The sequence below is a fragment of the Plectropomus leopardus genome, chromosome 19 (assembly GCF_026936395.1).
Source record: "Plectropomus leopardus strain MGB_pleo_1.0 chromosome 19, ASM2693639v1, whole genome shotgun sequence".
NCBI lineage: Eukaryota > Metazoa > Chordata > Actinopteri > Perciformes > Serranidae > Plectropomus > Plectropomus leopardus.
Window position 1 is genome coordinate 29,141,895 of NC_142194.1, and position 27,692 is coordinate 29,169,586.

At 40.0% G+C, this 27,692-nt stretch overlaps 1 protein-coding gene across 2 annotated transcripts; it reads right to left on the minus strand.

Annotated features, from left to right (window-relative positions):
- Positions 1–4,329: 4,329 nt before the first annotated feature.
- Positions 4,330–26,709, minus strand: dcxr (dicarbonyl/L-xylulose reductase). 2 transcript variants are annotated; one of them, XR_006106890.2, is made up of 10 exons: positions 26,555–26,709; positions 26,261–26,337; positions 24,326–24,423; positions 21,271–21,425; positions 20,716–20,758; positions 16,316–16,415; positions 9,543–9,607; positions 6,699–6,816; positions 5,791–5,877; positions 4,330–4,511 (listed from the first exon to the last, which is right to left on the minus strand). XR_006106890.2 is itself a non-coding variant. In XM_042508489.2 (9 exons), exons 2-9 carry the CDS (start codon positions 26,310–26,312, stop codon positions 4,408–4,410), a joined length of 735 nt encoding a protein of 244 aa, XP_042364423.1. In that variant the 5' UTR covers positions 26,313–26,337; positions 26,555–26,708; the 3' UTR covers positions 4,330–4,407. The 2 variants fall into 2 exon arrangements, 1 of the variants encoding a protein (XP_042364423.1); XM_042508489.2 differs by lacking the exon at positions 5,791–5,877 and having other exon boundaries at positions 26,555–26,708.
- Between the last annotated feature and the right edge of the window lie 983 nt (positions 26,710–27,692).

Below are 27,692 nucleotides of genomic sequence, written 5' to 3' on the forward strand. Positions count from 1 at the left end.
TGACTAGAATTCATTGGGGACCACGTTTAACAACAGCAAACAGCAACTATTCAAAATCTCTTTACAAACTCTTAGACAACTCCAACTTTCAAAGATTGTAAAGAGACATTTTTATTTAGTTTTGCTGTTGTTAAATGTGGACCCCATTTACTTAAACTTAAACTGTTTCATTCTTTGTTCACCATAGAGGCATGTAAGAAAAACAAAGCTTGCTTTCCAAATTCAAGGTAGCATGGCATGAGTAGGTGATATAATGGTCATTCTGCGGGTGATGTATTCCTTTAAGGAATGGGAAACGAGAGGAATGGGGGTTAAAAGGTGAAACTGGCCATAGCCAACAGTAACAGCTGCCTGACCTCTCATGTTTCTTGCCCTTTTGGACATCTCAGCAAACTGTTCCACTAAAAGGATAATATGTTAGAGACCTGGGGTGTTGGCGGCTTAGTGACTTCTTGCTGCAGCAGTCATGGGTTGGACTCCGGCCTCAGCCCATTGCTGCATGTTGTTCCCTCTCTCTCCCCCTTTCACTCGTACATTCTGTTCTATCAAATAAAGGCAAAAAAAGGATGGAAGAGACCTAGCATAGCATTGCATGGCAGTCTAAAGTAAGAGTGGTGACTTCTCCAGTGTATCTGAACTCTTCGCACATTTTTCTCATTTAGCCTTCACAAATCTTCAATCCTAATCTTACCTTAATCCCCCAACCCCTACACTCCACAGATGGCAAATACACTACTTACTTTTAGCTTTTCAGACTAATATATGCACAATAAAAACCCATAAAATGTTAAATACTCACCTATTTTCCTTATTTAATACAGAAATGCAACTGTCCACCTTTTAGAATTCAACTTTCCCTCAGTCACAGAAGACTGACAAGGTTGAATTGCCTTGTTAACTGTCATAAAACACACTTCTTACAAACATTACAGAAACAAAATAAAACTCAACATAACTGTCTAGTTAGCAATCCAGTTAGTAAGTCCACTGGCCCAACATTCACCAGGTCTGGTTTGGTTGAAATAAATCCTTATTTAGAGTTAGATGTAAAAAAACATGCTGTAATTCCCCATGCTCTCTATCTGCCTGCTGGCTGCTGGCTGTTTACAGTCCTGTAACTTCTCCCTCCACCTTTCAGCTCAGCTGCTTGTTCCACCAGTAGAGACCGGAGACTGAACTCTGGTGGTGCGTGCTGTGCTCTATATACAATAAGTTTGATAGAAAGAGGAGCGCCTGCATTTATGACAATACTGAGAAACATACATCCAGGAATTCTAAATACCCTGGTATACTGAAATACAGTGATACTGGCCAAGCCTAGTTGAAGGCTCTGGATAAAGCTACGAAGTAAACCTTGAAGTAAATTAATTAAAACTGTTTTACTTACTGAAACATTTCACTGTCAGAAAGGTGTGTTGTCATGTTATGGTTAAAAAAATGACATGTTTCTTAAACAACTAAACTTGATTCGTACTTCAGACAAACATCTGATCTTAGCCTGGTGTCTTTGGGTAACTTCATCTAACTGTGAACATGTGACAGACACGCATGCCAAACATGGGGGCTGTACAACCTTGCTGCCTGAGTTCTGCCTCTGGGGACGGAGGAGCTTGCATGGGTCTTAAAATATTCTGTCTTAATTTATCCCATTGTTTAGATCTTGTCTTTGTTTCTGTGTGTGTGTGCGCGCGCGTGTGTGCGTGTGTGTGTGTGAGAGTGAGTGTGTCACAGGCATGTATATGAGCGCTGGTGTTTGTGTGTATGGATGAGTGTCGGTCTCAGTGAGACGGCTTTGTTTCACAGTTTGGGGTAGTGCATAAAAGACAGTATTGTTTTAAGCCAAGTTTTTTAGTGTCCAGTTTTTGGTACTATTTCATATTGTATTGTAGTAATACACAAGACTTTTCAACAATCTGTGGACATAAAGGAAGAAAAAATGGATATTAATGACATCTAGTGATGTACAGAATAATCCTTAGAAAAGGAATGCGTTATGAATATCTATCTACATGTACCTGAATATTTAGCTCTTAAAACTAAAACAATTCAAACTAAAGGGATTATAGTTGCTTGTGTTGAAGTTAGAAGTGTTGCTAACAGTGTACAATAAAGGGGCCAATCTTTGTGGAGTTTGTCGTTGTGGCAAACAGTGCAGATTGCACCTTTATGAAATGCATTTCTGTATGGTTCCAGGTCTGCAGTGTGTCTGTCTCCCTCACGTGGCAAGACGCAGCACTGCAGTCCACTCTGTCACGCTGTCTTTGGTTGGCATAGCAAACTGTGTGGTTGAATCATGTTGTGCGGTCCTGCCTAGCTAAGGTGTTGAAATGTAGATGAGAAACGCAGCAAAAAATTCTAATCTACTATTGCATGGAAGTTCTCTGGTTCTTTGACCCACTGTAATTCTTAGGAGAGGTTGTATGATGAAATGCATTGGCCATGTACGTATGTAATGTAAGATGACTTGTATACTTGTTCCAACTGTTTGTCTTATTTTTTATTACTTCACATGTCTGTGTGGTGAAATATTTCAATTTTTTGTATACTAAATAGAAATGTATATGTAAGGTACTCTGCCTCGTGTCATGATTTGTTCTTCACGCAGCCTGTTCTCGCTCTTTACAACCACAGACACACACACACTCGTGTCATGTAATGAAATGATAATTCTTTGTTAGAGAAGATTATTTTTTTGGGAGTATCTGTACTAGGGTTTTTCACATTTCAGTAAACCTTTATTCCACTACTTTCCCCCTAAACACTATATAAGGGCAGGTTTTGTGCTGTGTAAAGACTCTGGCACAGGAACAAGAATGGAAACATGACACCAGAGAGACTGTAAGAAGAACTTCTGCAATTGTGAAGCTGATGAAGGTCTCTACTGTTAAATAAACTAAGGTAAATGTGATTTCAGGGAAATGTATTGAACTATTAAAAGTAAAAGCACTTATGCAAAAAGGTTTGCATCTAATGAATCAAAATAATTAAAATAATTCAAAGGAAAAACAGCAGGTCCTCATACATACAATATATGAGAATCTGGAACCACGAAATGTTTTTGCATACCATACCATACTATGACATTTTCATGCTATTTTTATGATATTTTGAATGACATGCTATAGAATGAAACTTTTATGATATTTTGGACAAAATACTACAGAATGACATCTTTTTGCAATTTTTGAAAACATACTATGATATTTTTCTAATATTTTCAGCGTCATTCTAAAGTATTAAATTTTTATGCTTTGATGAACTACTACGTATAACATTTATCTTTATTTTGGAATACATGGTATAGTATGACATTATTATGCAATTTTGGACAGCTAAGTATAGTATAACATTTTTATGATATTTTGGACAACAACCTGTACTATGAAATTTTTTATGCTATTTTGGACAACACACTGTAGTATGACATTTTGGAAGAACCAAAATGGCATAAAAAATGACCATTAAAAGTTTGTGCAATTATATTTCTTATATAATAGCACAATATTTTAATGGTATTTTGAAAAACATGCTATTGTATTTTTATGCTTTTTTTGACAAAATACTACAGTTTAACATTTTCATACTATTTTTATGACATTTTGGACGACATGCTACAGTATGACATTTTTATGGTATTTTGGAAGGCATACTATAGTATTAAATTTTTATGCTATTATGGACAACATACTATTGTACGACATTTTTATGGTATTTTGGACAGCATACAAAAGTATGACATTTTTATGTGATTTTAGACGACATGCAATAGTATGACATTTTAGTGATATTTTGGACAACATGCTGTACTTTGACATTTTTTCTATACTACAGTATGACTTTTTTATGCTATTTTGGAAGACATACTTTTATAGTGTGACATTTTATGATATTTTGGACGACATACTATACTATGACATTTTTATGCCGTTTTAGATGACATACTATACTGACATTTTTATACCATTTTGGATGACATACAATGCAATTATTTTTTTTCTGTTGCTGTTCTGGGCGAGATACTACACTGACATTTTCATGCTTAGTTTATGACGTGCTATACTATAACTACACTATGATGTTTTGGACGACATGGGGTGGGGGTTTTGACCAGGTGAAAATAACACTACCATCCATAATACACATTGCTATATGTCTGTGTTCTTCCAACAAGCTGTGAAATAACCTCCTACTTCCTTATTACTCACACTTGTTTTTGAGTTTATCTGGAAACATGCTAAGCCCTCTGTAGTTATAATCAAAATCATTACCATAACTGGCAAATAAACATTCTCCAATATCACATTAAAAAGCACAAATAACAAAGAAAAGTCAGAGGTTGGTTGAGTTTATTTACGGACTAAAATTGACCTCCATTTGGACCGTTAACTCAGACGGGGCTCATGTTGGTCAGCAGGCCAGGAAACCTCCATCCACCGGCAGCGTGGCTCCGTTGGTCATGTTGCTCTTATCACTCAGCAGGAACAAAATACTGTTCACCACGTCTTCCACCTCTGCACACACACACACACACACACACACACACACACACACACACACACACACACACACACACACACACACACACACACACACACACACACACACACACAAAGGAGCACCGTTGACACATTTATGAAGTGTAGGTGTGTATATACACTAAATAATTTCACCCCTACAGGTATCTCATTTATATCCAAGCTGACAGTAACAATACATTTAGATTTAAAAGCAGTCTTTGGCTGCACCTCGAGATCCTGACTGTCCATGTAAACCATGAAGACAACTGGTGACCAGTCAGTCTTGGTGACTCCAACAATGACTGAGTCAGTCAAACTGAATAGCAGAGATTGTGAGCACAGCTGTGCTCCAGATATAAGAGGACATAACAAACCCTGTCTGAATCCACATAACAAATGGGGACGGAATGGGCAGGAGAGGGTGAATCCACATTCCTGAATCTGAATTAACTATCAGCCTCCTTTCAGCAGCCTGCCATGAACTCTGGGAGGAGGCTGAGCAGTGGCTGCATAACAACAAAGGACTAGTAACATTAAATACAAAAAATACAATTAAAAAAAGCTTAAATAGCAGAAAAAACAGAAAGGGAAAATAAATCATGTCATAAACACAACAGATATAAAACAAGAGGCAAAGAGCAATGTGAAAGCTAGATTATATATATAATATATTACAACATAAACATTCTACAAAGGAATAGTATCTAGCAACCATTGTTGAGTTTTTAGGCAGTAGGATTTGACTCGTACTTGATTCATTAATTGGAACATCAGCAAATTGGCTTGATTTCTTTTTAAAAAAATGGGAAGGCAATGATCAACTCAACATGGAGTTACCCCAAATTAGCAAAAGAAATTAATTAATTAATTTATTTAATGTTTTTTTTAAAGGGGGCACAGCATAGTAACTGCTAACTGCTAATTTACGTTCGTAGTCTCTTGGCAGGTACTAGATAATATATATATGTATATACTATAAAGAAAAGAAAGAAAGAAAAGGGACAAAAACGAAAGAAGAAAAATCAATACAACAATATATATACAGAGGACAAAAGTGCAGTGACAATAGCAATGTTAACTGGGCATAAAGTGCATAGGATAAAGTGCCTTATCTACATGTAAAGTGCAAAATTCAAAACATGTTGGTTGCGCACATGTTAAAGAAATTAAGCCAATTTGCTCAGTTTTCAAAGGCTTGAGTCAGAAATATTGCGCAACTTGCTGTTCTGTCTAAAACGTATGATAATAGAAGGGAAAGACAGAGTTGTCTCACCTTTAAGATGGCAGTGGTGGCAGTAACCATGCTGAAACAGTAGCTTGGTTTCCATTACAGATTTTCACAAAACTTCAGCGATATTTTCTAGATTTCAATAAAAAACATTGCAAGGTGACCACGTCTCAATTGAGTGTTATTATGCAACATCTCTTGCAATAACATTCCGATAACCATGGTGATGGATGTTCAAAACATCAGCAGGTTTACTTCTATTGCAGCCACTCAATAAAGCCAATCTGATATCAGTGTAATTTCTTTGTCGCGTATCAGAGTTAAGGAGATCTTGGTCTCTTCCTCTGTCCACACATACCGCACCATGTTTTGTAGGACGTCATGTGACTTTGTTGTACTTTTTTTTATTCTTTGGGTTTAATGGCGGTTGGCATCCACAAAGTCGCATTACAACCGCCCGGTGTTGCACATCATATTAACTATAAAAGCGAAAAAAGTGATTCCATCGCAGTTTTGCAATATATTTCGAATTGCCTAAAATAACACCTCGTGAGCATAAAAATCTTTTGCGATAAAAACATTTTTTTCCAAATTGATGCGTTTCAATTATGCGTATGTTGTACTCGCAATTTCAATTTGTGCAATTTAAGGGCTAAGGTACACCTGCCTGCTGTGAATAGGCGCGGTGAATAGGACCATGCACAGAACATCTAGTCCAGTTAAAGTCTGACTGAGTTGTTTACGTGACGGAATAGGTCCGCGTCCAACCTCATTATCTGGGTGTGTTATTCCAACTTTGAGAAATTTGATTCAATCCAATTTCAGTCAGACTATGATGTTAATATGTTACATTGTTTAAAGTCCAGTTTTAGTTGGACTGACACAATAATTTTTCTAATATCATGTAAACGCACAAGTGTCTTGACGATGTATATGCAGCCTGTGGGTCTGACCTGCAAAGCGGCCCAGAGGGATGCGAGACATCATGCTTTTGGCTTTTTCAGGGTCGCTCCAGCCAAGGCGACCCATCTCAGTCATCACCACTGTGGGATTCACAGCGTTCACACGGATCTGATTAAAACACAACACTGGCACTCAGTTAAAAGCACTCCAACATTCAATCAATGAAAACACCCTGAAACATCTCATTATGAAACTACGTCCTTCAACAGCAAAGACATTATTAAAGCTGCAAGAAGTGATGAAAGGGCCCTCGCATCCCCACATATGTTGGGGTACTGGTGAACTCAAGCTAAAGCAGTCGTTCATTTCTGTGAAAGCTGGATTATGCATGCAGAGGTTGGAGTGGGATATTTCACATGATGTGGTACTTCCAGCAGCCACTAAGTGGCAGTGGAGGGGACACAAATTCCATGTCATCTTGGTGTACATAATTTGTAGACCAAACCATGAAAATAAAATTTAATTGATTAATTAATTAATTAATAAACAAAAAACCTATTTGGAATGTTGAGGTTGAACCTTATCCAGGGCAGGTAAGCTTTACAGGCCGCTTCCCAGAGAAGAGTCTGAAGGGCAACTTAAAACACAGTTGAAGTGTCTGAAGGTTTAGCTCAGTTGGTTAGTGGGCTTGCCTGCAGTCTTCAAAACCATTATTTCAAACTTCACCCAAGGCATGTGAATTTTACAAGCAGCTGTCCAAACCACAGGGGAAAAAGGACTGCCAAAAATAGTCTAAGTGTCAGCTGGAAAACATTACATATACAAGACAAGGAGACAAGGAGACAATTGTGTTATTGCATCACAGTTTCTTAATTACCTCAGATTTCACTTTGACATTTCTTCAGCGATATTCCTTGATTTCAACAGACGCATCTGCCGATACTGATTTTACCTGTTTTGGGACAACTTTGCCTGGTTAATCACTCAACTTTACATGCCTTAATTTATTCTGCAATATCACAATCGGTGTCTAAACTGTATGAATCTACAGCCAAACTTTATTTTATGGTATAAATAAAATAAAATATCGGCTGATATACATGTTTCTGTCTGCTCTGCTGATATAAGGATCATATGGTGTTGAAATGTAAAATTCAGTAATGGCAGTGATGTCTGTTGAAAACTTGACTGATATATGAGCCAGGCCAATAATCAACTAAGTTCTTGGCAGGGAAAATTCAGTATTCAGTATAAGAAAATTCAGGAGACAGGGAGACAATCCTGTGTTTTTTAACTGTTTTAAGTGTTTGTTGCAAAGTACGATGATGTACCTGATTTCCTTTGTTTTCAGACTGCTCCCTGTCGTTCAAGACCTAAGGGGTGTAACATCCCCTTTTTTCATGGTTCCAGATGCGCTAGGCTGCGTCATGCTATCTTCCTGACTTTCCTACCTCATTACTCTGCCACTGTCCTGACTTTCCTATTCCAGTGCCTTACTTTCTACCTTCTGACCCTTTTCTTAACCTGTTCTTATACCTATTTTCACGTCCTCTCGTCCATCCTCTACCTCCATCTTTTACCTTCACTCAACTTCCTGTCTCTCAACCCAACTTCATATATTCGGCGTTCCCTTCAGCTCTGTGCTTTGGACAGCAGTCTTCAAAATTCACCTGTCCCAGATAAGACTTGAACCACCAACCTTGGGCACACAAATCGCCTGATTTACCCACTGAGCCAAACCTTCTAACACTTAGCATGTTTTTGATGTTCCCTTGAACTTGAACTTGAACATACAATCTTATGGTTTATGAGTAAGTGTTTTAATAGATCAAGCCAATGCATCTGAGACTTCAACCGTGTTTGAAGTTGAATATAGCTCTTTGCTTTGGACAAATAACTTTAAAATTCATCATGGATAAGGAGTTCCAGACCTCAACTAAAGCTGCAAGCGGCAATGAAAGGGCCCTCGCATCCCCACGGATGTCGGGGTACTGGTGAATTACAGCTAAAGCAGTTGTTCATTTCTGTTAAAGTCAAATAACGCACGCATAAAGTTTTGACCCTGGAGTGAGATATTTCACATGATGTAGTACTTCTAGCACCCACTAGATGGCACTGGAGGGCACATGAATTCAAGTTCAACAGTAATGTAACCAATTTGCGTGGATTTCCAGGGTTAAATGGTAAATGGACTGTACTTGCATAATGCTTTTCTACTGTTTTGACCACTCAAAGCACTTTTACACTACATGTAACATTCACCCATTTACACACACATTAACAAACTGGTGGCCAGGGCTGCTGCTGCTGCTGCTGCTGCTGCTGCTGCTGCTGCTGCTGCTGCTGCTGCTGCTGCTGCTGCTGCTGCTGCTGCTGCTGCTGCTGCTGCTGCTGCTGCTGCTGCTGCTGCTGCTGCTGCTGCTGCTGCACAGGAACTATTCATACGCATGCACACTCCCATGACGCAGCATTGAGAGCAATTTGGGGTTCAGCATCTTGCCTAAGGATACTTCGACATGTTGCCTGGAGGAGCTGGGGATCAAACAGCTGACGCTCTGTGTAGAAGACAACCTGCTCTACCTCTGAGTCACAGCCGCCCCAATAGTAAATAGTTTGTGAAAGTGATCTGAACGCAGCACAAGTAAAATGATTTCAAAGGGTTAAGTATCAGAGGCAGTAGGACTTGTAGTGAGCGTGGACAGGAGAAGTTGCTGTACTAATGCATATGAAATGCATATCGTGGTTTGACTGCTTGCATTAGAACATAGAGGAGTTCCAACTTTTTTCACCACTCAGTGAACATAAACTAGACGTAGCCTGCTGTAAACTCTAATAAGCCACGCTGTGGTCCAGATGACTGAGAGAGACTGCTGTGCTGTGTAGTGTGAGTGTACCTTGTGGGGTCCAAGCTCCAGAGCCATCACTTTAGTCAGCATGTCCATGGCTGCTTTAGTGGCACCTGAACAATGAAAGAACACAGAGACAACAGCAACTTTACTGCAGCACATGGAAACCTGGGCAGCTGAATAGCAGTACACCATAAAATCTGACAAGTTGATTTTACTTTTAAAAAAACATCTAACAAACCTACTGCCTTAAAAATAAGTAAATATAACAATTAGTCTTAAATTATGTCCACGTTATATGTAATTGTTAAGTTTATTGAAAATGTTGTTATATTTACTGGGTTTTGTGAAGATGCTCACACTAAGAAAGAACAAGGTCTTTGCACTTGCGTTTTTTTTTAATTGCAACAACTTCACAAAATTAAGTAAATATACCTGAATTTTTAGTAACTTCACAATTAGATGCAAGTAATTATAAATTAAGATTAATTGTTATATTTACTTGCAATTTTCAAGGCAATCAGTTCCAAGATTATTTTAAGTAAGAGCAATTTGTCAGATTTTACAGTGTATGTATACCAGTTTGGAAGAATCTGTGTTGTGGATTCAGAAGCCATCTAAAATGTCCACAGCGCTGTCCGTCCAGACAGCTGACACACAGCAGGCTATTTTAATGCTGCCTGTCATGGCTACCATCAGACACCAAAGCCCCTTTCACATGTGCATTACAACCTTAAACTTATCTAGCCGTCACCTGAAGGAGCTGTACGTAAGAAGACAAAAGCAGGAATCAGCTAGATTGGACATTAAACAGACTTTATCCTGCCAGCTCGCTGCTACAACGTCTGTGTGATGTCCGACTGAACCCATGTGTGAACAGAGCAGGTCATTGTCCTGATCATTCACAGTCAGTGAGTGGGCATGTCCATGCCATCTCTGTCATGTGACTGGCGTGAAACCAGAAGAACACAAATATCCAGGGTGAGAAGGAAGGTCATTTACACAAAGATGCCAGCGAAAATGTTGAACTAGAGCGGTGATGAGTTTAGATTCATACAAGAAAATGGCTGAAGCATCGCCCACGCTCTCACACCCCAGCTGTGACTAGACAGGCAATTGCTGTTTTTCATCATGGATTAGACAATTTATCACCATCCAAACAACTAAAAGCTCCCCTGGTCCTCCTCATGTAATATATGTCATGTCACTAATGACAGTGCTTTGTATTTAATGTTGGCAGATCTGTGCTGCTCTCTGGTGGACAGCACTGAGACACAATACAAATCTTCACTTTGTTTATTAAATGTGACATGCAAAAATTCTACAACAGTTAGTTCCGACCAAGCAATTTGCTTGGTTGAGTTCCATTCTATGAGTGCTGATCTAGGAGTACAACATCAATAGGACTGTTAACTTTTAACTTTGCATGTATCACTCCGTTTCACGGCCATTCAAAATCTGTTAACTAGTGTAAGAGTAAATATGGTATGATTTAAGCACAGGTTCAGACAGCTAGTTGGTGCTGATCATGTAGCTGTCAGTTGTTTAGGTTCAGGAAGAAGAGAAGAAGAAAAGTGTCAAATACCCAGATCTACTGGCATATAGAGCGTGCGTAGAAGTGATAAACGACAGCTGAACGCGGCCGAGTGCAGCCGAGTGTACCCGAGCATTGACTCCAACTCACTGGCTCACTCACAGAAGTTCCCCGAGTCGAGAGCTCGAAGCGAACAGCGCTCATTCATGAGCATTCCTCTCATAGTAGCTTAGCTTATTAGCAACAGCAGCTAATCGGTGATATAACGACAGCGATGCTGTCGGTTTGACGTGATGATCAGATAATGGTATATCTATCTCTCTCTACACACACACACACACACACAAATACACATACAACTTATCAGGGAATCATATCGTAATCACGACCGGAGAAATGAAATTAGCAGAATTAAAAAAGTGTTGTGCCCACAAAAAGATTATATAAGGTGGTGTCTTGTAACATTGCCCCGTCTATTATTACACAGCTCAACTTTAAGTAAATACTACCATCAGTATTGTTTTATAACTGTCACTAGTGCTGCTTACTGATAACCGGTTGTTTGAATCTACAGACCATAGACCAGGGGTCTTCAAACTTCTTTGGAAGTTTGGAAGGGCCATATTTGATAATGTGAAGATGCCCGGGGCCAATGATCCTTTCTGACATTATTTAAAACAATAAAAGTTACATACAAATGCACTGTTCGATAACAATTTTATTTTCATTGTCACAATTAGCATTTTTTAAATGGCAATGTAATCAAATCTAAGCCACTCAGGCATGAACAAATCTTAGTAAAGACAATTCTGCCTTTCTTTCAAAAATGGAGTCAGATAACAAAACACACTGTGTGGAATACCTGTTGAAGTTAATAAAAATCTTAACCTCATGTTCATTTTAAACTTTACTTATTATGAGTAATGCAAAGTCTGTTAACATTTAAGTTTAAAACATATGACTCCTACTCTTGTCTTTCACAAGATAATTCGGAAAGTAATATTTTGTGTCACAACAACAGGTAGCTAAAGAACACCAGCAGTTAAAGGCAAACCTTATTCAAAAGTTTAATACAATATGTGCCATAAGTCCAAGTGCATATATTTTGCTTTTCACAGTTAATAGTAACAGATGTTACCATTCAAAACACTCAGAATTTCAGGTTGACCTAGAAACAGGTAACTTAATGACACTAATGAGAAGGGTGATACTGAGATATGGATTTCAGTAGACAGGCCAGGTCTGGCTTGAAGGCAGTGGTTGAGATGTGTAGAATGTCACGTAAGTGGAAGTCACTTAGTCTTGACCTCAAGCAGTTTTTGTTAAAGTTCATGACAGAGAATCTCTGCTCACACAAATATGTGAAGCCGAATAAGCTCAGCATTGTCTTTGCAAATGTTTGCATTTCTGGAAACCTGCCTTTATCCAACTGATGGTAAAAGTCAACAAGAGAAAGCTGCTGGTGTCTGCTGCGCCACTGATTGTCACACTGCAGATCAATGAGCTCCATCTGCATCTGTGGCAGAGCATCGTCAGCGTCCATGGAGAAGGGAGAGGACAAAAGCAACACGTCCTTTTCAATAGCTGCAAAATCCCAAAAGTGTTCGTTTAAATCCAACCAAAGAGATGATGGCTGTTGTGTAGCAAACCCACTTTGTGTTTTGTGCTTGCTGTTTCTCGTTTTGTCCACCAGAGGGCAGCTTGCACTGTTTATAAGTTCATTTGGGAGAAACAAATAGTATTTTGATATGATTCCTTTATAAATATATTTCATGATTAGAGTTTTGCTAAAAAATTTAATTTCATCTATATGTATGTGTATATTTTGCTCATTTAAGAGCTAAAAGGGTTCATCTTAAGAGTGCAAGATTTTATTTTGAAGGTCGCTATGTCGTAATTCCGGGTTAATAGTGTGTTGCCGGGAAAATTCAGCCATGAACACGGAATCAACAAGTTGATGGTAAAATGATAAAGTTGGCTGTAAGGTAAACAAAGGAAAATGCATGTGAAGCAGCAAAACAGAAATGGTGACGGAAACAGAGTGTATTTTAGCAACCCCCCGAAGAGGCACAAGGTTGGTGTGTGGTTGTAACTATATTTTTGACAATGTGTGTGTGCAGGAAATTTATGCTAGCTTGTCGCTCATGTGTTTAGCGATCTCACGATATATTGCTGAGTATTCAGATAGGCTTGCACTGTGATTGTTTACCAGTTATTATATACGGAAATGGTAACAGAGATGTGATTTGTTGTTTTCTTTGTTTTTCTTACAAGTTCTCACGTTGGTTTATTGTGGAGCTCGTGGAAAGGAATAAACACTAAAAACCATCAGTCGAGTCTCTTAGTCATCTTTCGGAGGGTATGCTACATGTTGCATACCTCTTCCTTTGCGCACCGATGTTGTTCTGTGGAAAACTGTCCATAACTTCTTGCAAACCTGGGAAATCTGTGGTGCAGGGTTCCATTTGAGACAAGTGTCTTAGGAAAAGTTGCAGCTTGGTTCCAAAGGCCTTAATACATGCATATAGCTAGCTCACCTCTACATCTTGTTCCTGGAGACTAACGTTCACACATTCAGATGCTTCATAATGTCAACCAAAAAAGCTTAATCTGCCAGCCATACAGTATCTGACAGTTCTTGCATCGGTTGTCCCTTTTCAGCTCTGTTCCCTGTGCCAGTGTTACGAGCCAGGCAAACATTAGCAAATTCTTGCTTCATCTCGAGGCAAACGTTCTCCACCATTTTCATGACACAGTCTTTGATAGACGTACCCTCTGTGAAAGGTTTGCCATGTTTGGCGATTAACATGGCCACTTCGTAGTTACATGCGCATGCACCCGGTGGCGTTCCGATGTGGATTCATATAATGTCTGGAGAAATATCTCTACATTTGGAAAATGGCGCATTTTACATCATTAGGACTTATTTGTTTGTAATAATGGCTATTAAAAAATGCAGCGTCACGTGATGCACACTGGCCCAGAAAGACTTTTCCCCATTTGTTAACATTGGGAAATAGACCTCACTGGATAATTTTTTTTGAAACATGTTGACTGAGAAGTATAAACTTAACACAACTAACAAAGTTTCATAACTGAAGTTGGGTACCAAACACACCTCATCTCCCAAAGTGGTTTCCCACCCAGGCCTATAAAGGTATGTCTGGCCCTCTTTCCTGTCCTTTTCTCCCTCCCTCTTTCAGCAAAAGAGCCACACAGGATTCAATGGAGCCTAGAGATTCCTGCACTAAGACAGCACCCTCATCCTGAAAATCAGCTCCCTGTCTTTTGCAAGCCTTTCCCTTGACTTTTTCCTCAGTTTTTTTGAAAAACATTAAACCAGTTTACTCAGGTAAAAAAGAGCTTATTTTCAGGTCAGTTCCTTGTCACCTTTTCCTATTTCTTGCAATTTGTGAGACATCTTAAGTTGCTCCTTGCCTCTTTAGCCATGAAATAAAAGTGATTTACTCATGTTTCAAAGATTTAAATGCTTGTGAAAGCATCTAAACACTGCACAAAAAAACAGTGTCAATCCAGGTTTCAAATGGTTAATGGTGATCAAAAGCATATAACAATGTGTATTGTATGTTTTATGCTATTGAAAGTATTATTTGAGGGCACTGTATACCTTGATTAAAAAAGCGGGTTAACAGTACATGAGGGAAAGACAACTTCACTGTTTATTAGTGTTTATAGGGGTAACAGCTCAGCACTGTGCAGCTCAGCCATCACATCATCCTGTTTCTTTGGCCTGTGAGGTCTTCTGATTAGCGTTAAAGGAAAACATCAGTCTCCAAATTATCTTTTGTATATCTGCAACCTACTTCATGTTATGTTGAATTTGTGAAAGAAATCTTTGTTTTTCTCACATGCCTCAGATGAACAAAGAAAATTGAGAAAACTCTTGATGAACTGAAGTCATTGGGGACTGGGTTTAAAAACAACAGAACTACCTCAAAACATCTGTTCACAAACTCTAACACAACTTTTGCTGAAAGTATTTACACCACTGCCTCCATCAGTGAGTTTGTTTGTGTTATTATGTGACTTTTTTAATTTGAATTAACCCTTTAAAACAGAAAAGCCACACAATAGCACAAACAGCTCTTATCCAGGCAAAGGTAGAGCAGCAGCTTCTGTGTTCAGAAAGGAAATATTTCCATTTTTGTCAATAAAGTCTGGCTCTGAAGATCACATAGACATGTTTCACATTAAGTTCAGTTCCCTGTCTGAAAGAGTGGCCTGTTTGGGAAGTACTGAGCATATGACTGGAGAAATGAGACTTGGATTAAACTGCATGAGCTGTGAAAGTAAATGTTGTAAATGGATGTTGTGATATAGTGATATAGTTTTGCTGTTATTAACCCTTTAAAAACAAAGCAAATTGGCTTGATTTCTGTCAAAAACATGAGACAAAAGCAGTGAGCAACTTAACAAGAAATGATCCAAAATTAGCAAGAATGTTACCTGAAAGACAGAAATAAAGAAAGACAGACAAGTAACAGGACAGAAACAGAAAACGACCTGATAACGCTAAAATTAATTCACACTTTTCCCTCTAATTATAAATATAGTTTTGTTGCTATTTTTCTCAGGTGAATGATTTTTTTAGCTTTGGTTTTTCTTGTCACCTTTTACACATTTTTTGCAACTAGCAGGACATTTCATGCCAAGTTGTGGACTGCATTGTTTTTCCATGTTTTTGAAGAAATCAAACCAATTTGCTTACATGTCACAGGTTTAAATACTAATGAAAGTTTTCAATTTGCTTACATGTCACAGGTATAAAAGCTAATGAAAGTTTTCAATTTGCTTACATGTCACAGGTGTAAATACTAATGAAAGGCGTCTGAATGCTGTACAAGAACACTGAGGTCAGTCAAGGTTTCACAGGGCTAAAGGCGGACCCCTATGACTTCAGTTCATCAAGATTTTTTCTTTTTTTTGGGCACTTCTTTCACTGTTGAGGCATGCAAGAAAAATAAAGTTTTCTTCAAAACTTTAACGTGACAAGTGGTAAGTAATTGATTTACAAATGTTAATTTAGGGGTGTAGTGATATTTTAACCAGAGTATTGTTATGTAAACCTGCTGGAGATGACAGTGGTGCTCTTGGTCACCAGTCAGGACCTGCACTGCTAAAAGCTGCTGTTTCAGTCAGTGACTGTGATTCAGTACAGTCAGTTCATCTTGAAGAGTTGGTTAAAGATTTGCTCATGTACTGAACAGCTCTAACAGCTGCTTTAAGCTCTCTCTGGAGGTTCATGTTGGTGCATGCTGTTACTCACAGTAGATGGTGTGATCTCTGAGGGCGCACTGGGACGCCTGGCTTGACACATTGACGATGGAGCCTCCTGATCCTCTGGCCTTCATACCACGAGCCACGATCTGACCACACAGACACAACTCACTTTGAGTCAACAGAAGCATTCTGATGAAGCAGACATTTGAATTTAAACTAATGCTGTGATTAAAGCATTGATAGCACTTTCATCCATTACAGGAGATTTTTATTTAATGAGGCATACTGTAGACTACCTGACACCCAAAACATGAGTTTACCATTAGTGACTGGATCAGGGAGACTGAACCTGCTTTGCTCAGGGGTCACTTGGGGGCAAAATGACAGGAGGCCAGGGGCCATTTGCAGCAGCCATCTTTCTTGGATTTTAGGACATTTCTTAGATTTTTAGGAAGTTTATAGAATCTTAGGACATTTGTTGGATTTAATAACATTTGTTGGATTTCAGGACATCTCTCAGATTTTAGGACATTTGTAGGAGTTTAAGATGTTTCTAGAATGACAGGACACCACAAGGACTTTAGAACACTTCTAGGATTTTAGGACATTTCACTGATTTTTAGGATGTTTCCAGAATCTTAGGACCATTCTTGGATTTAAGAACATTTGTTGGATTTCAGGATGTTTTAAGGATTTTAGGAAGTTTCTAGAATTTAACTCATTGAGTGCCATTGACGTATATATACATCATTCAAAAGCCAAAGCTTGGGGCTGCTGGGATTCGTAGTTGTAGTACAAAAGACGGTACATCAAAACATGAAGTGGAGTAGCGGGGATCAGAGAGCAAAGCTACATCAATTCAATGTCAGCATAAAATGACCCCCAAAACATGAGGACCCCCCGGAGGAGCAGCGGCTGTACTCCGAGCTCCTCCTGGATGACCGAGCTTCTCCCCCTATCTCTAAGGGAGAGCCCGGCCAACCTACGGAGGAAGCTCGTTTCAGCTGCTTGTACCCGCAATGTTGTTCTTTTGGTCACTTTGCACATTGTCTCTAGGATTGTGTGAAGCTGTCCAGCAGAGTTTTGGGAGCAGGACCACACCTCAACTGCTCTTCTTCTGGCTTACATACCCTCCTAATCCTCTCCTCCTCTTTTGTTCAGGTATTCTGCACGAGCACGTACCAACACGCCACAGAGCTTCTCCTCTCTCTTGTTGACTTTGATTCGCCTACTCACCTGTTCCACAGCATGGACTCCTCTTTTTCCCCGTCGGATGACGATCTGTTTGCCCAACACCAGGACGACCACCCTCAACCTTTCCGTCGAGCCACGCTGGCATACCCATGACGCCGACCTCTGCCGTGCAACTGCACCCAGCGAGCAAGCGACTCCGTCAAGTTGCCACTGGGTTTCCTCCTGGGTATTTTGCCTGGTTCTTTTCTGCTCGCCATGCAAGGCTACAGTTCAGTCGGTGACTCCTCTGCTGGTCACCTGAGGGCAGCCCCGCCCGCTCTGCGGCTCGCACCGGCGAGGTCTCCCGAGTGCCGGCTGCCTTAAAAAACTATCCGACTGGACAGTGGCCACCCTTCAACAAGCACTGAGAGACAGGGGAATCCCATTCACAGAACTGACAATAAAACCAAACTTTTCAACTCTCTGACGTTGGCGTGCCATGGCCACTCTGTAAACATTGGCACTCTTTCGGGTGACGTCATTTAGCTGACCCCCGTTGTGCGCTGTGACATCAGCACCTCTGTTAAAGGGCCAGTTCGCCCACACCCAATCTCCATGACCAGCGGCACGAGCTGTAAGGAAAGTGGGGATGAGCATCTTCAGGTAAACCATGAGGCTCCATAGCTACGGCAGCCACTTCTCCTTGGTCCTGTCGGCCACTGCAGTTAAGTTTTGCCCGGGCGCCAGCGATGTTGGCAGCACACTCCCACCAGCTTGCCTCACCTGGGGACCTCGGCACCAGGATGCCTGCGCCCTCGACTGCTCTCCCACCTCCACTCATGTTGGCTCATCTGGCACAGGGATACTGGCACCACTTACTGCTCAAATGTGACATCTACAGCAGCTCACTCTTCTTGGGGCTTCTGGCACTGAGCTGCAGGTGCCCTCTACTGCTCAACCTCACTGCCTGCAGCAGTTAGATTTTGATGGGGCATCTGGCAGTGGAATGCCAATGCCCCCAGCCGTGCATGCTTGGCTACCGCACCACTTCACTCTCGCTGGGGCATCTGGCACCAGGATGCTGTTGCTCCCAGTTGTACACCCGCAGCAACCTCGACAGTTCCCTCTTGTTAGGGCTTCTGGCACTGGGAGGCCAGTGCCACTTCCTGCTGAACTGTGCCTTCTACGGCAGCTTACTCTCCTTGGGTCATCTGGCACCAAGCTTGCCGGTGCCCTCTACTGCTCAACCTCCACGCCTGCGGCAGTTCGCTTTTGCTAGGGCGCCTGGCACTGGGAGGCCGATGCTCCTGCCGTACATATTCAGCAATCACGCCCCTACACTCTCACTGGGGCATCTGGCGCCGGGTTGCCGTTGCCCCCAGTTGTACTCCCGCAGCAACCTCGACAGTTCGCTCTTGTTGGGGCATCTGTATGACCTCGGCTACTGCAGCGGTTCTCTCTCCTTGGGGCATCTGGCACCGAGCTTGCAGGTGCCCTCTACTACTCAATCTCCAAGCCTGTGGCAGTTTGCTTTTGCTGGGGCCCCTAGCACTGGGAGGCCAATGCCCTAGCCGTACACGTTCAGCAACTGCGCCCCTTTACTCTCACTGGGGCATCTGGCGCTGGGTTGCCGTTGCCCCTGGTTGTACACCCGCAGCAACCTCGACAGTTCGCTCCCATTGGGGCATCTGGCACTGTGATATTGGTGCCCCCCGCTGCACAACCTCGGCTACTGCATCAGTTCGCTCTCCTTGGGGCATCTGGCACCGAGACTGCCAGTGACCTCTACTGCTCAACCTCCACGCCTGCGGCAGTTCGCTTTTGCTGGGGCGCCTGGCACTGGGAGGCCAATGCCCTGGCCGTACATGTTCAGCAACTGCGCCCATCTACATCTACAGAAGCTCACTCTTCTTGGGCACCTGGCACCGAGCTGCCGGTGCCCTCTACTGCTCAACCTCACTGCCTGCAGCAGTTAGATTTTGATGGGGCATCTGGCAGTGGGATGCCAATGCCTCCGGCTGTACATGCTTGGCAACTGCACCACTTTATTCTCGCTGGGGCATTTGGCACCGAGATGCCGTTGCCCTCAGTTGTACTCCCGCAGCAACCTCGACAGTTTGCTCTTGTTGGGGCATCTGTACGACCTCGGCTACTGCAGCGGTTCTCTCTCCTTGGGGCATCTGGCACCGAGTTTGCCGGTGCCCTGTACTGCTCAACCTCCAAGCCTACAGCAGTTTGCTTTTGCTAGAGGCCATGTTTGTTTTTGCCTTCTTCGGTTTTCTCAGATGCTCAGAATTCACTGCTTCGACCCTTTGCTACGATCCATGTCAGCACGCCTGCCTTTCGGGCCTTTCCTTTTTCTCAAACGACACCACAGTTTATTACTTGAAAAGAACCAAAACCAACCAATCTGGCCAATCCACTCCTGTCTTCTACTTCAAAATTCAATCTGTACTAAACCCCTTCCTAATTCTCTCCAGCTACTTACATTTCCGGATGTCCAAAAGCACATCTAGGATGATCCTCTGTTTGCCTCCAAATCAGGCCAGGTGGTTACCAGCTTTTCCATCATGTTGTTTCTTGGTCTGGCATCTCTCCCATACACTACTCTGGACACTCCTATGGAATCTAAGCTGCCACCTCAGCTTCCCGCAGCAGCATCCCAGAACACTTGATTCAGATTATGGGCTGATGGTCCTCCCAAGCCTATCACCATTACATCTGTTCTGACCTAAGAGATCTCAAATCTGCTTTGTACACTCTCAAATAATGTGCGCCCTTGGGGGTCTGTCGTGTCCGGGAGCCATGGCAGATTCCCCACCGAAGCTTCTCCATACCGCACTCAACCATCCGTCCCACTATTAATAATTCATCAGTCCATGTTCATACCAATTCCATTCATGTCAATCAATTGTCAAACTGATCTTCAAGTTGAAGGTGTGGTCCTTGCTAGTGAAAGGACATTTCTAGGATTTCAGGATCTTTCTTGGGTTCCTCCACTGCTACATTTTTTGTTAAACAATCTCTATTTTGATGCTGTTTTATGCAGTCTGGCTCCTTATGCATACTAATAGTACAAAACAACTCCCAGTTTAAATCACTTTACTGAATTGGAAAATGGTTGGGGGGGCACGGGCTAAAAGTTGAGTATCACTGGTTTAGACCAACAAAACACCTTCTGATGCCAAACTGCGCTGAAATTGTTGGAAATATTTGGACATCAGCAGACTTCCAACAAAAGGAGTTTGATGTGGATGTGAGCCATGAGTGTACCTGGGAGACATGCAGCACAGCTTTCACATTCACATTGAATGACCTGGAGAAGAAAGACACCTTAAAACATGATAAGACAGAACAGAACAGACTGTTACATGATGAAACTAGAGCTGGGTGACGTAGAAAATAAAATATCACAACGTTCCTGACGCAAATCCCAATACTGACATTGTGACTATATTGTAGGGTTGTCAATTGGGTCCTGAACATACTGAAAATATTTACACAATCACATTTTGATAAATAATCATCAATAAATGATGATTAAGTGGGTGAAGGCAAATAATAAAAGAGTTAGAACTGTAGGTAAAGAATTACATTCTGATACAGCCTTTAAAACAAGGAAAAGACAACACTTAACATATTACAATAAGCAGAACCTAAACTGTTATCTATACTCATATCATGTTGATATAATATGGATAAATTGCCCAGCCCTAACCCAGCGGAACTGTATAATCTGACCCATATCTTCTAAATTGTGCTGTAGTCTGTGACTTTCTAGCTGGAAATCATTCAACTATCCTGATAGTTTTCCTATCCTTTTCTTACTGGTCAAACTGGTCGGGTGTGACCTCCAGAAACGGCTGCAGATTGGCACAGGCAGCATTATTCACCAGCAGATTGATGGGGCCGATGTCCTGCAGGGCCGCCTCTGTGGCCCCCCAGTCTGCCAAGTCCACACACACTGGAGTGATGGACGTACACTGTGAGAGGAAACCAACACCACACATTGGTGCAGATCATAGAAGGAGGAGGAGAAGAGCGGCAAACACAGAATGTCTACATTTAAACCAGCACTGATCCATTCAACAGTGACCAGAGTATAAAACACAATCATTAACATAAAACTACACATTTATTGTTTTCTTGATTTTATCTTCACTGACTTACAAAGTAGTATACTATGAGAAACAGTGTGTGCATATTGTGTGCTATTGGTATGTAATAGGAAATGAGGACCCAGCTACAGAGTTTATCACCAGAAGGAAATCTCTGTAACACTTTACAATAAGGAAACAAACAGTCAACATAATGCAGAGTGCTTCACTGTTCTCTAGAAGCATTATAAATACACAAAATGATGAGTGTGACAGTATAAGGTTAATCTGGCAAAGGGACTTAGGACAAGATATTGGAGAGGCGACATGGCAGGATATGATATCCTGTACTGACTGGGCCACAAGAGTTATTAGAGGTACATTTACACTTTCTAAAATTCTATATAGATACTATTACATCCTGTCAAAGCTATTCAGAATGGGCCTGATACATGATAGAAATTGTTGGAAATATAACAATGCAATGAGCACATTCTTGCATGCTCTGTGAGAATGTGCTGTGGCTCTTCCCTTTCGGAAAGAGGTGCTGGTGAAACTTGTTGAATGGGTAGCACAGTCATTGCCACACTCCCTTCAGCTGTGTCTTTTCCAGGATAAAACATTTTTGCCACCAGATGTCACTAAAGCGCAGTTTGGATTATTGGTAAATGGTTTTATCACTGTGACAAGAGTTGTTTAAAGGAGCTAGAAAATATAAAAACCCAGAATTAACTGAATAGATTAGACATATGACAGAAGCTGCCGCTTTTGAATATTTCCTGGCTCCAATGAATAATACAAAAGGGAAATTTTCTGAGGCCTGGGATAATTTCTTTCCATTTATTAAGAGTCCATGACATTTAAATTCACATGGATGCATCTGTAAAATGTTTGTGTCACTAATGACTGTCTTTCTGTTCTTGTTTGGTTTGTTTTATAAGTCATTTGTTTTGTGTAGAATGTTTGATTGAAAGTAAATTAATAAAACTTTAAATGAAATCAATAAAATAAAATGAAATAAAATGAATTAAAATAAGGGATGGAGCATTTTGAGTAGTTACTCAACTAATGAGGAACTAATGAGGAATACCTGAGAAACAAATTGCTACTGAACCAATCAGTAACCTATTGAAGGTTTATAGAGAAGATAATAATTAATGAATTAATTACAAGTTTATTTAGAATCAAGTAAAGAGCAAATCAGTAACAACTAGATAATTGATGATTCATAAAAAAGTAGTTTCTAGGAATTGAACGATGCCACCAGCAGCAACATTACCAAGCAACCGGTAGCTGCTGATTTTAGTCACCTCAACCTTCAACACCAAAGATGGAGCAGGATCAAGGATAACTGTTATTTAGTTTTTTAAACTTTGTTTAAAAAATGACCAATAAATCTACCTTCTACCTTCTTCTTCTACCTAATAATAATAGACAATGAGTTACAAGAGAACAGACAGGGAGCTATGATTTTATCACGACACTTGGGTCACAATACAATGTTATTGAGATAAAATATATTGCAATTTACTATAGTGTGATATATTACCTTTCAACTACAAGTAATGTCACATATGTCCCCAAAGGAAAAAAGTTTTCAATCAATTCACTTTAGCTCACTTTAATAATTTTTATTGCAGCAAAATATATCTAATGGACTGAAAAAGCAATTGATTTTATAATTCTAGTTAGCTAACAAAAGTTTGTGTATGTGTTTGCAATATTAATAATTTATATAATTAACAAATCTGTTAAGTCTAGGTGTCCATGTACCGATACAATATTGCCATGCAAAATATCACAATACTATGCTCTATCAACCCCACCCCACCCTTCAAAGGGTTAATGTATTCTTAAGTAATGATTAGTGATAAAGTTAACTCTGGAGCAGATGCTGAGCCGCACAAAACCAGTAACAACTCATTAGTTACTCATTACTTGAACATTCGTGTTTTTGTGCCCCTCACAGTAAAATGATACTGAATAGTTCTCTGTGTTATATAAAATATATACTATTAATATTTTATTTAATTATTAAGTCATTCCTGATTCATTCCTCAATCATTTCATAATTAACAAATTAGCAATCCCTTATTAGTGTGTGTATAAATATCTTATTTCACTCTCAGGCCTCACAACAAAATTTCTGTTCGATGATTTTAAAAACATTCAAAATGAATTTTTTTTAATTTTAGTATTGGATATTTATTTACAGAAAGCAATACCCTGCAGTGAAATGTGTTTGTAAATATATGGCAAAATCAACACTTTCCATACACATAACATGCTTTATGATACTACTACTACTACTACTACTACTACTACTATTAATATTATTATTAGGTTCCTTTTTTCTTTTGGAATGCTTTAAATATATATTTATATTTATTTTATTTTTTGCACAAATAAAATGCATATTTTATTGAATATTGTTTATTAATATTACCTTGTTGTTTATCAGTAAATTGACAATTGCTGCCACATTCATATATGTTTAATTCAATAGTTTAAAATTAATCCATGGTGTAACTGGGAACACTCTAATTGTTCTGAAAAATATTATATTTTATCTATTCTATTATATATAAATTGATGCAAAAATATTAAAGCCTGAAAACAAAACGAATGTGGTGCCTCATGTGAGTCACAGCGTGTTGAAGGTAATGAAACTATATCAAATAACCCATACCGCATTGATCTGTCAGATGATATGAGGGTTCGTGAGTCATTAACATGAGAATCTCAACCATCCATCACACATAACTCTGGCTCAAATTAAGTAGTACCTCCTGCACCAGACTGTCGAGGTCAGCCTGCGTGCGTGTGACCGCCGTGACCTTTGCCCCACAGTGTGCCAGAGCGAGAGCCGTGGCCCTGCCGATCCCTGAGACACAAAGCATCCATAAACACAAAGACTTATTACAGAGTGGAGCTGCTGCTGTGACACCAGAGCTGACACACACACTCACACACACATTCCACACATGTCTCAGGCTTTGCCACACTGTGTTCCACAAACAATGCCTTTCCTATTCCTTTTCTCAGCGTGTTGGAACTGACGAGACACTGAGGGGACGTACACATTCATCACACGCCTCCATCAGGCTCCCAAAGTTCACATGCAATTTCATCACAGAGTCTGATCATTTTTTATTTATATTCATATCAGCACAGCTTTTAACAATCTGGTCATTTTAACCTTAACACTTTACTTAAATCCCAGTCTTTAGCACTTATATGCAGCATACAAACATTGAATAAATGGTTTAAAACTTACTACTATGTTGTTGTAGCGGTACAAAAAAGGTTTTTGTGTGTATGAATGTACAGTATTTGTCAAAAATCATAATTTCTCCTATAGAGTTTTTCATATGTTATCAATCATTTTCTGCTCATACAGAAGCTGCCACCTCTGGGTCCCGGAATGAAGTGATGATGCATTTACATCTTTGAAACTGGAGCAAATTGGTTTTATTATTATTATTTTTAAATAGGGCCTTAAAGGGAGGACCACCTTTGCAAAAATGTATTTGCAATGAAATGTTATTGCAAAAAAGGTGACAAGAAAATTTGTTTTTGTTTGTTTGTTTGTTTAAAAGAGGAGTTGAAATTATTCTAAGTCATCTTAAAAATAGGGAAAATATCCAGAAAACTATGCTACTATTATCACCATTATTATAATCTAATTTTTTTTATCCTTATAGTTTTTTTTCTTCCCTTCTTTTTTCACTTTTTTCCATTCTTTTTGTGCCAAATTTAATGTGATTTCCTTGTTTCTGCCGGTGGCTTTGATTGAAATCAGGATAATTTGCTTATGTGTCAAAGGGTTATTAAACACTTAGATTTGCTTACAACTATGTATTATATATAATTTATATATCAATTATAATGATAAATAGGGGAACTTAAATGTTGTCTTGTTCCATGTAACTCGTGTTGAGCTCACATCATGAGAGCTTGTTGCTAAAATGATAATGTCAGTCTGATGCGATAGGTAATAAAACAGTTTTGGTTCTACTGAATCATGATTATTTCTAGTAGGGTGCCTGTAACACCAGGTGAAGCAATATATCTGTATTATGATATGAGACTAGACATCTTTGACTTTGGATATCCTAATCTCATAAGTGTTGTCTTTTCCTGGTTTTAAAGGGGGCATTCCAGTCAAGTGTTGTCATTTTCTGGATTTATCATACTGCTGTTTTTTTGCCTTTACAAACTCAGTCATTATACCCACATTACTGATGATTGATCAAAAATCCTATAATTTCAATAATGTATGAAAGCATCAATTGTCAACCCTACAATATTATTGCAATATTGACTGATACTGAGATATTTGTTCAAAAATATGAGATATTTGATCTTCTCCATATTACAGGGCTTGAAGACCAAATATCACATGCTATCAAGCATTGAAAGTTAATACTGAATGTCTTGTAGTCATTATATGTAACGATAAGATTATTAAAATAAAATTGCTGCTAAAAGCAAACACATGTTCAGCTGTTTTTGTTTTCTGAAAAAAAAAACAACCTACTGTGACAAGAACAATTCAATGAATCTTTAGTGATCAATGAAAACATTTTGGGGGTTTGGGAGGCAGTGGGTGATTTAGGACCTCTGGGCCCTGTGCGTAAACTGCAGGATCAGAGAGGATGTAATGTGTAAAGCAGCCTGCTGGTGTCAGTGTGCGCATGTGACCTCAAGTGTTGCTTTACCTTTTCCTGCTCCCGTGACCAGAGCTCGTTTGTCTGCAAATGAGATGTTCATGGTCGGTGGAGTCCGTGGAGATCAGCTGCACACAGACATGAAACAGCACAGACACACAGAGACACAATGAGGGGAAGCCAGCAGTCATATGACTCCTTCATGTCTGCCGTAAGGACTGATCGAGCCAAACTTCGCTGCAACTTCCTTATCGTTTTCTGCCACACACACACCCAGCATGCAAACAAACTACGTGCCATAGAATATATGTTGTTTAGTTTTACAGTGAGCGTGGAGCATCTTACCGGCAGTGCAGACGGAGCGGAGATTTGGTGGCTCCTGTGCGGGGCTGCAGGCTGCAGGAAGCGGTGTGTCTGCTCCGCTGTGTGTTCCGCAAGTAAAAGTTAATGTTAAAACTGGTCTTCCGGGTCACTGCACAGTCACCGTGAGCAGGCACAAACCTCCATGCTGTACAGCTGTCTGTGTAGAAATATGTTTCAAGGGTTACTTCATCAAGTGGCGCTCCCCGATATGTTTCATGGGGGGCCAGATGGGACCACTGAAAATCTTTGGGGTTGGGGGGTCTCTTTTCCACTGCGGTGTTCAGGGGAGCAACAGGTAAAGTGTTCCATGTTGAGATGGATGTGCAATTACGTTACCAGACTTAGTTGGGGTGCAGTGCTTTCTGGGAAGCTGCTGAATGACAGAAGCATGTTCAGCTGTCTCACCATGTGTCTCACAATAAAGAGGAAATTCGGAATTTTTCATAATTTGTCATGTAATTAAGTTGGTGATGATAAATACACAAGAGCTGGATGGAGCAGTGATAACCCCCATACATTAAACACTAGGGATATCCTGATCACGTTTTTTTTTCTTTTGGCCCCGGATTTGATCCAAGTCATTTGATGTCGAGTATCTGTTGATACTGAGTCCCAATCCGATACCTTTATTTTTCTAGACAAAACAACTGCACAGTGCACTCCCGATCCCGATCAGTCAAAAATGCATCTCTCCATTCCGAATTTTGAGATTAGATCGGGACATCCCTATTAAATACTGTATGCGGTGGAAATGCAAAACACTTTATACTGATAGGCATGTATGCCTCAAAACTAAAAAGTTTTTTATGATTTTTTAAAGTATTTAATTTTTTTACCGTGCCTTTGAGGGCCTCTGTATTTATGCACAAGCAGATGCACGTCAGAAAATAATAATGATTAACATAGAATTGTCTTTGAGATGAATGGAACAACAAACAAAAACTTTTGCTTTGTTTCCATATTTTACTTATTTAAACTTACAAAATATTGATGTGGGTTTTTCCTGATATGCAAAAACTCACACACAACATATAATCATCTCTTAACTACACAAACCTTACAGACCAACACAACTATGTAAACACGCACACCCTTAAGTGTAGCCTATTCTTTATGCACA

Excerpts from the sequence above, each read along its gene's own strand:
- dcxr (XM_042508489.2), bottom strand. The coding sequence starts at position 26,312 with ATGAACATCTCATTTGCAGACAAACGAGCTCTGGTCACGGGAGCAGGA. Across the intron at positions 16,416-20,715 it reads CTGTGCTGCATGTCTCCCAG|ATCGTGGCTCGTGGTATGAA; the intron begins GTACACTCATGG and ends CTGTGTGGTCAG. Across the intron at positions 6,817-9,542 it reads TGGAGCTTGGACCCCACAAG|ATCCGTGTGAACGCTGTGAA; the intron begins GTACACTCACAC and ends TGTTTTAATCAG.